General features: G+C 23.6%; 2 protein-coding genes across 3 annotated transcripts; one reads left to right on the top strand and one right to left on the bottom strand.

The window, feature by feature from the left end:
* The first annotated feature begins 213 nt into the window (after nucleotides 1–213).
* LOC129988037 (NADH dehydrogenase [ubiquinone] 1 beta subcomplex subunit 9-like) lies at nucleotides 214–4965 on the top strand. Of its 2 annotated transcripts, none has more exons than XM_056096124.1 (5): nucleotides 214–430; nucleotides 2448–2590; nucleotides 3045–3100; nucleotides 4015–4161; nucleotides 4868–4965. In XM_056096124.1, the coding sequence occupies exons 1-4, from the start codon at nucleotides 315–317 to the stop codon at nucleotides 4147–4149; spliced, it is 450 nt and encodes a 149-aa protein (XP_055952099.1). In that variant the 5' UTR covers nucleotides 214–314; the 3' UTR covers nucleotides 4150–4161; nucleotides 4868–4965. The 2 variants fall into 2 exon arrangements, with proteins under 2 accessions (XP_055952099.1, XP_055952098.1); XM_056096123.1 differs by having other exon boundaries at nucleotides 215–430; nucleotides 4015–4166.
* Nucleotides 4963–9906, bottom strand: LOC129988038 (transmembrane protein 170A-like). The gene is made up of 3 exons (XM_056096125.1): nucleotides 9552–9906; nucleotides 6351–6521; nucleotides 4963–5171 (listed from the first exon to the last, which is right to left on the bottom strand). The coding sequence occupies exons 1-3, from the start codon at nucleotides 9604–9606 to the stop codon at nucleotides 5041–5043; spliced, it is 357 nt and encodes a 118-aa protein (XP_055952100.1). The 5' UTR covers nucleotides 9607–9906; the 3' UTR covers nucleotides 4963–5040.
* Nucleotides 9907–9912: the final 6 nt, after the last annotated feature.

Raw genomic sequence — 9912 nt, 5'->3', positions numbered from 1 at the left:
TTGGATTGAAAACCTTTTGACAAACATCACGTGAACATGAAATTATTCCATTGCTTAGTGGTACTTCTAAGAATCTTCAGTTTTATATTGCTATAAATAGATTGTTTTTTTTCTGAATCTTTTTCTTGAAAGACTGACCAACAACGATGTGATGCTTCTTTTTTTACTTCAAAATATTGTTATACCTTCAGAAACTTATTAGTTCTTTTTATATGTTCAGATTGCAACTGTAACCGTGATGGCAAATACGACCTTTATTTATATTTTGTAAAATTCTGTAAATATTATTTTGTTAATCGGTTGAAGTAGGTATAATGGCTAATCCTTTATTACCTAAACATTTGCAAACAGTTGTAAAATCACATGCCGAGAAAGTGTGCAGTTTATATAAAAGAGCTCTGAGGAATGAATTGTCGACCTATGATGACAGGTATATTTTTTTCAGTCTTCTTTTTAACTATGTTATTCGTTTTTTTTTTTTCCCCGGTTAGAATTTACATTTATGAGTTGTGAATTTTGTTACTTATTATAAGTATGATTTTTTTTTCTATATTTCTAATGCGCACAAGATGTGCAAAATAGTTAATCAAAAGAATGATATTAAAATAAATGTTATCCAGTAGTAATTCAGTTGAATCAAATTTGCCTTAGGTATATGACTACAAAAAAATTGCAAAAGAATTAATTACGAAACTCTGATGAAGCAAAAATGAAGTTATTATTCTTAATGTATGTCCTCGAGATGCTGTATTATATATCAGAAAATCCTAAATCTTCCATGTTTACTTACTTAAGTGAATCGGCTTTACATTAAATTTCGTTATAATAAGACTGTGTATTGAGAAATTTTTCAAATTTCATTAAATATAAATTCCACATTTTTCAGTCTAATTATTGTTATCTGTATTTATTTCGTGTATAATTTATAATTTACATTGTCTCTAAAAAATAATGTGCATGAGCATATATATATTTGTATGTTGGAAGTCCAAGTTGTGAAAGTTTTATTTTTGTGTGCAATATAATTTTTTTTTTTTTTTTTTTATGTCCTGTATCCGAAGTTACTATTTCCTACTTTTTAAAACTTATATGGTTCAAATAATAGTTATTTATTGAAAAGTTTTCCCATGTTTTGTACCATTCATGAGATAAAGATTAATTTTATATTGTTGTCACAAAATGAAATATGATTGAAATTTATTTTATATGTGCTGGAAATCGTCTAGGTTTGGAGGGATTGAATATTTAGTGTGAAAAGGTTGTAACAGTTTACAAAATATTTTTGCTCTCATAGTATTTTCATATTATTCATTATATTCCCATAATGTCCCTTCCTCATTAATGATGTTGTTTTCCTTCCTCATATTCAGTTTTGTTTCCCTTCCGGTTGCATACAGTTGGTGAAAGAATAAATGTTGAATACTTATCCAGTTATTAAATATATATATATAGTATAGTGTCACAAATACCATCAAAATTTGTATATACAAATATATACAAAAATTCTATTTTTTATATATACATTTTGCTAAACAAATGATTAAAAAAAAATTTTTTTTAATATTTTTTGGGAAATAGAAAATGATTCAACATATATTAATTTAGATAGATTAAATTATTAGTATGCTGGATTTTTTTCTTTTTAGGCATGGTAAGATGCAATCTAGATATCTTTACATAAAAAAGAAGTATAGGTATAACAATAATTAAGAAATAATGCTTCCTTCCCTTATCTTTGATGTCACAAATATTAATTAGCAAATTAAAAGAAAAATATTTAATTTGGTAATTTTTTTTACGATTCAAAAAGTCTACATGCAGTTTTTGTTTTCTCTTTATTGTAAAGTGAATGTAACTTTTTCAATAGTGAATTTATGAGCAATATTTTATTTTCGAAGTTTTTTAATTCAGTTGAAGTTCAGAAGAATTCAGAAAGATTTGAGACATTTTAACTATTAATTTTTCAATTGTATATATTAATATCTTAAGTGAATCATTTCTTCATTTCTCTCAATTTAGTGTATTAATCGTTCTGTGTACACAATTATTTAATGTTTAAATTGAATTCAATTTGATGGTTTCTATTTACTTTAAAGTAAAGGTCAGTCTTGCTGTTTATGTTATATATATATTATATGTCGTTATTTATCACGTCATCAGTTCTTTCTAGAAATTCCTTGTTTTTCTGGTGCTAATGAAATCAAGGGAATCTCTAATAAGGGTCTCTGACAATGGTTAGTTTCTGAAAAGTAATTAATACTATTATATGAATTATTATAAATTACTAATAAAAATAAGAAAACAAAAAATACGATTAACATTCTGAATTTTCTCTAACTAAAAATAACATTTTAAGGGAACGAAAAGAAAGGGTATTTTTCTTTTGTGAAATAAATTTTTCAATTCAAATTATAATTTTGCATGAATTTAATCTTTTTATATTGCAGATGGTTATACCGTTATCATGCAACACTTCTAAGAGCAAGATTTGATAAACATAAAGATGAAAAAGACTTAAGGAAAGCTAAAATACTTTTGGAAGAAGGAGAAAAAGAACTTTATGACAATTTGCACTACCAGCCTCGAAAATGTAAATATTTATTATTTAAGTTATATTTTTTATGAACTGACATTTTTTTAATTCCTTAGAAATCCCTTCTATAACAGGATATCCTTCACTTTTTTAACTGAAAAATTACAATGAAAAATAAAACATAAGTGATTAATTAATGATAAATGAAGTAAAATTAATTCAATATAGTTGAACAAACTTTAATGAAAAGTATTTATTGAATGGTTTTTTTTTATAATTAGTTTGATTATTACAAAAAAATTGTTAAACTACATATTATCAGAATTTTCTGCATTGATGTTAAAAGAGTATTGTTGTGTAATAAATGTTTAATTTTTATATAGCATAAAACAATTCTATTTTTTATATACTTATTTTATTGAATAGGCATTTTTAAAAAGTACTAAAGCTTTGTAATAAAATTTTATGTAAAGGAATTCATAACAATTTAACATTTTTGAATTATTTTCAGTTTCTTATTCACCTGGAGGTATAAATTATGGAAGAAGTGTAACAATTCCAGATTGGGTATGCTGAAATTGCTTTATTTATTTTTTTAAGAGTTAGGGTGAAGTAACATGCATAAATAGATTTAAAATGAAATTTATTATTTTTCTTTTATTTACAGAAGTACTTTCTCTCTTAAAAAAATATTAAAATGGAATGAAAGTTTCAAATAAACTGCATTATTTTAATATTTTATTTATTAAATTATATATTAATGCAAAGTATTATAATACAAAAATATTCTTGAAATAATAAAGTTGCACAAAAATTGTATATATACAGTCTGCTGAATTTATGAGCTTTGGTCTAATTATTAAATATTTTGTAACTCTTATATCATCTCAGAATTTTTAAATGTAATAATAAAGGTAAGAAATTATACAAAGAAGAGATTTCAAAGTTTATAAAAGCATCATTTGGCTTTTAGACTAATATTCTCCCAAATAGTGTTATTTTTTTACTTCCACACAGAAGTGGCAAATTATTTGATCAGTGTAAAAGTTTTAATTTTAGTGCTGAGAAAGTCTTGTCATTATTATTTTATGTTGCTTAAATGAAATATTTTATAACTAAATTACTGAATAGATTCCACACACACACATATATATTTACAATATTTTTTTCTAAATGTTTATTGCTTCATAAATGCATATAAAATTATAATTAGCTTATTAATTGCATTTAATTAAAATAAACAATATTTAGGAAAACTTCTATAAAAAATTTGGCCAAATCATTTTTGACCTGGAGAATATGTTTGTATAATTTGAAATTGAAAAAAAAAACTTAAAAATAATTATGCTTGGTATAAATGAGATTTCATATATATTTATAAATTTTTTGCAAAAAGTATTAAATGCTAGATTTATTTACTAGAAAGAAAAAAAGATATTAAAGATGTTCAGTCATAAGCTATTGCACTGATTGTGATTTAGGTATTGGATTTCTGGCATCCATTGGAGAAAGCTCGATATCCGGAGTACTTTGCTCGCAGAGAATTAAGGAAACAGCAATATATTGAACGCTGGGAAAAGAAATATGGAAAACCTATAGAACACGAAGACCATTAAGAAGTTCTTTAAGTAAAGTATGCATTCTGTGTCGAAAATTCCTGCTTGCTTTTTCTATTTCTACTAGTAAAATAGGCAAAACTTGCAAATTCAATATGTGAATAATGGATTAATATCATGCAACTTCAAATTGATATATATTAAAGGAAAGGAATTGATTTTACAAAAATTATGAGAACTGCTTTTAACAATTCATTATTTATCTAAATGCAGATGTTAAAATATTAATTTTGTTATGCTTAATATGTAGATTAATATACTTAATGTGGTTATAACAAGTCCTCCCCCTCCCATCATTTCTCTATATGCTGCCCTCCATGAAGATGAAATTACCTAATCTTTAAATTTGCCTAATCTTTATATACAAAAATGAAACAAAATATTCACAGCAGAAAAAAAAAAATTAGGGTATTTCATTTAATAGTTTTAAGTTATTTTTAAGTTATTGGCCTTTGTAGCTTATTTTAACTTTGTGAAAGATTAATGTATAAATTTCAGATGTTTCATTATTTTTCAACAGATTGCCCTTTTTTTTTATTATTATTATTCTCTACAAATAAATTTGGTTCCGTCTCAAAATTAAAACAATTATTTATATTTTTCTTGAAATTGCCATCTATATATTGTTGTTTTGAATGAATAATTTCCATATAAATGGTTCTATTTATTATAATTTTGATATTGGTGTTAAAATCTTATATTTATTAATTTTTTTTAGGGTTCTGTGGATGTTAGAAAATTTTGTTTCAAGGAAGAAGAAATCTTCAATGTATTTAATATGAGCAGATTGTATGAATAAAAACATTACCGTAGTGATTTTTTAAGAATATATTTTAACTCTTTTCTACATAAATATAAATATATATACATCATCATAAATACATATCATAATTAAAGTGTGGCTAATATTCTTGTGTATGACATGACTGTAGCTAAAAATGTTTGTCCAGTACCCCAAACAAGAGCATAATCTGCTGCCATTTGAAATCTTGATGCACTATAAACACCAGCAATTGCAGCACCTGAAATATTAATTTCAATATATACTTTATTAAAACAATGTAGCATTCACATAAAAGAAACAAATCATTTTTTTAAAAAAAAATCATATGGATAATTAATGCTAATTTTGATTTTATTATTAAAATTAAATTGCTTAGTACAAAAATATACAGTGAATTCATTATAATTCGAAATGCTTATCATTTTAACATATTACATATTTTTTTAAAACTTATAGTAGCAGTAAATCATTAAATGAATTTTATAGCTGAATCTACTTATTACAATTTTCTAAAAATTTTTGAATATATATAAAAGAATGAATAAATGAGCTATATTATTTTTCAGTTATTTAATAACACTATACTATCTTTTAAAATTTTTTGAAGTCATTAATATTGCAATTCTTTTAAATTTTAACTTTTTATTAAGATATTATTAGACCATAACTTGGTAAATTTATCAAATTTTATTTATTTTTAAATCCAAATGTGGAAGTTGCAATCCTATTTTCTTATTAAAAAAAAAAAAAAAAACTGTACCTCTGACTGTGTATTAAGTGTAAAAATAATTATTAATTATAGCAAAAGAATGGAAAATTTAATACAACATTTTGATATGTTTCTTCAGTTATATTTAATACTTTTCAGTTGACTTATCAATATTTCCACCATATATAATAAACTTATTCTGTAAAACATTGGATTTTTTGCCAACTTCAGAGTGTTAAGATTAAATTGTAACACTTAGAGTACCTATTTACATTTTGGGTGCTGTTAAATGTTCTAATAGTTATGTTTAGAAGTAATTGCTGTCAAGTTATTTAAAAGTAAATTTTTACTTGTTAACATAAACAAATTTGTCAGTAGCATATTTTTAATATTTTCATTACACTTTCACACGATTTTTTTGTGATATAATATTTCAGAATAAAGAAGGAAAAAAAAAATAATTTTCATCATTGGGATTAATTAGAGTAAATACTCATAATAAACAACTTAATAATAAATTTGAAAGAACTTATAAAAATATACCAATTAAATATTCTGTTTATTGCTATTAAAAAGAACCCAAGAAGCAATATGATGAATAAAAAAAATAAGCAATTCAAACTGCATTTAATTTTTTTAAAAAAATATATAAGATTATTTATATTATTCAATTTATTGACATTATAAATAAATTAAATGGGGACATACTTGTGATAACTCCACCTGTTATGGGCGCCAGAATGCCAAATATCAATATAACAGCAGCAGTATAACAACCAAATTTATGTTTCCAAAGCATTCCAACAGCTATTGATGCAGCAATGATGTGAACAAAAAGTGATGAAAATAATGCCCACATAAATATTCTATACCACATTTCTGAAATCACAAAAATTAATACATTTTCAATAATTATTAAAGAGCAATACAGTGTGTTTTTAAAATTATAAATGAAATAATTTTTTCATACAACATTCTTTTTTTAAATCTTCAGTAAATAAAATTCATCTACTAAAAAAAAATCCCTTTCAATAAATAAATTTTAAAAAAAATTAAAAAATATTTTAATATAATGATACAAGAAACTTTAAAATCTTTTTTTCATTATGATTTATATTTGTTTGGATTTCTATTATAAATGCTTATATGTCAGATCTCATAAAATTTCAAGATATCTGATATTTTATTTTAATTAACTATATTTCCAAAAAATTTTATAAAGAGTCTAACTTAGAACATTTTTAAATAGATATACATGATTTCATTTATATATTTTTCTCGAATAACTCCATTACTTCAAAAGTAAATTTTGAAAACAATTATATAATTTTAACTTTATTTATTTACTAGATTAAAAAGCAAAAACTAAGTTGTAGTTTTCAAAATATTCCAAAAAATTCTCTATATTGCTCTTTCAAATACATTACAAAGGATGATCATTGGCCATCCCTTTTTAAAAATGTTTCAATACTTGTTCAATATCTTAAGAAACATATAAACACTTATTTATATTTGAAATGGCAGTAGTAATGTTACAAGAACTTCTTGGAACTAAGTATTCAGTGAAAAATAGTAAGATAATTTTAATCGCAAACATGATATCAATCAGACCAGATTTCACATACGACACTAGATTATCACATTGCCATCTTTTGCAGTAATAATCAAATCCTACTTGTTCTTACAGTAAATTAGTTATTACCTTTAGACATATCTTTATTTAATACACATCTTTTAAAATACTGCACTTGCTTTGCTATATTGACTCAGTTTGCCTTTCTAAATTTATAAAAATCCTTGTATGGTATTTTCAGATTTAATCTATTTCCTTAGTCTATGTTTGATTTAATTCTTTCATGGTAAAAATGTCACAAATTAAAAAATTTTCTTAAAATTTTTATCAGTTATTTTAACAATTTTATATGCTACAGATTCCCATAGTTTTATTCTCTTATGCATGTATGATAAACTCCAAAATCACACAAAACAAAAATTGTACATGTACAGAAGTTTAAGAATCAGCAACTAAATTTAGATGAGTTTTTTTTCTTTAATCATAAATATGCTCAATAATTTTTATAAATGAATTCCAAGATTTCACTTCATATTTCTCTAGTGGAATATTTTTTTTGTAAAATAATACAATTTTATCAAACAACATATCTTTTTTAATTGGTTCACAAAGATTTTAACATGTTTTTAAATATTTTGTTAATTTTGAGGAGAAACATACCAAAGAAAATTAAATAAATTTTGAAAATTTTAAGGAGTTAATTTCATGATAATTGATACATCAAGAACATAAAACATGAAGAGTATGAATGATACATAATAATAGCGTTGTGAGAGTACACCAGGCATAACAAGAACATTTGATCCTATTAGTAATCAGTGATATAGTATCGTGAATAGGAACAGAGTACATATTATTATTTTGATATTTGTGTATTAACTGCATGCAAGTGACTATTTTCCAAAATAAATAAATAAATAAAAAATTAACAAGCTAATAGGCTCTTTTGAAACCAATATTCATCAATAATTTACAATTAATATAAAAGTGCCATTAGTTTTTTCCACTTTATCATTCTATTTGCTTTTAAAAATTATCAAATACATATTAGAATTTTTCACTATGGTACTCCTGAAGTCAATGACAATGGTTTATGGTCGATATGATACCATAAACATGATATCATATCAAGAAATGATACTATAAATTGCATATTTTTCACAAAGATTTGTCATATTAAAATCAAAGAAAAGTGCTTTAAACCTATGAAAACACTATGATAAGATGACATATAGAATATAATAATTTAAAATCAAGACATTGTGGGATTAAATTTGATTGAATATATTTATATCGTTATTTTTTCCTTATTATATATTTATTTTTTCTAATGCTCATGAATTTTACATCACTGGAGTAATGGTGAAAAAGTTCATGGCCTATTCAAGCTACCAAATGTTCATATATTTAAGTATATACTAAAATAGACAATAATAAAGAGAAAAAATTCTACAATTTTAGTTTATTTGGGAATAAATTCATTTATTTAATTTCACTTCCTTTATTATGGGATAGTATCAAGAATCTGTTTCAAAACTATAAAAAGGGTTTAAAGACAAAGCAATAGAAAACAATTAAAACATTTTGAATTTTGATCAAAACAGGAGATTAACAAAGCTTTAAGTTATTGCTGATAAGCACATATTTGCAGATTGAAATGTTACAAATTTTTAGTGAAATGACAAGCACTGTATAAGATGTAGCCCTTTTTTTCAAAATCGTTCCTAATTTTTGAGACTGGATGACCAAAATTAAAATTTAACATTTCAGGAATAAAGCCATAGGAATACTTTTGATGAATATATATACTGAGATAATTTTGTAATTAAAATTTGATAGTTTACTAAATAATAGATTTTTATATGTATGCCCATAATTTCATTACTTTTCACATGCATCATCACTTTTAGCATTTATGACATTACTTTGCTAAGAAAATGCTTTTTTCAAAACTATTCTTTCTTTTTAATATGAATAGTGTCTGTGGTGAAAGAAAATCCTTTCAAATAAAACAAATTAAAAAATTTTATTAACCGATCTAATGTAGGTAAAATGGCACAAAAAATAAATAAAAGGTGAGATAAATAATTCATATTTTCATTCTTTCAATTGTATTAAAATGCTTGCAGTCTTATATATTTTGATTATAATTTTTAAGTGCATTTAAAACATGACTATACAAAGATATACTTCAGGAAGAAAGGAAAAAAAAAAAACTATTTTTACAGTTATTAGGGGAGACATTTATAACATCTACTAAATAGCTATTTTTAAGAAACAACACATTCATATTTTTTGTTTAATATATTGGTCTTGTACTCAAAGAAATTACGTACCGGAGAAAGTCTCCAAAGGAGCATTTCCATCATCAGAATTATCTAATACGTTCATTCTTTCTTTACATTGACGTTACCAAAGCAGTAAAAAAATTATATACATTTTCTTTTTCCAAAATGAAAACCGCACTTCTATAACTTTTTAGTATTTACATTCTGTATCGTCTGCTAAAGCATAACATTGCACCGGAAGTTTGTAACGCAGTCTAATTGAAACTAACAGTTCGGAGAGTTTGAAGCAAACAATAAAATTACAATACATTCAAAACAGATATTATTTTAATTTCTTATGAAATAATTTTAGTTATTATTTGCTTAAAAAATTTGGAAGAGAAATATGAAAGAAAAAAAATTGTGAAAG

Source organism: Argiope bruennichi, chromosome 10 (assembly GCF_947563725.1).
Source record: "Argiope bruennichi chromosome 10, qqArgBrue1.1, whole genome shotgun sequence".
Taxonomy (NCBI): domain Eukaryota; kingdom Metazoa; phylum Arthropoda; class Arachnida; order Araneae; family Araneidae; genus Argiope; species Argiope bruennichi.
Note: the sequence above shows the minus strand (reverse complement) of the source record. Positions and strands in the feature narration are given on the sequence as shown.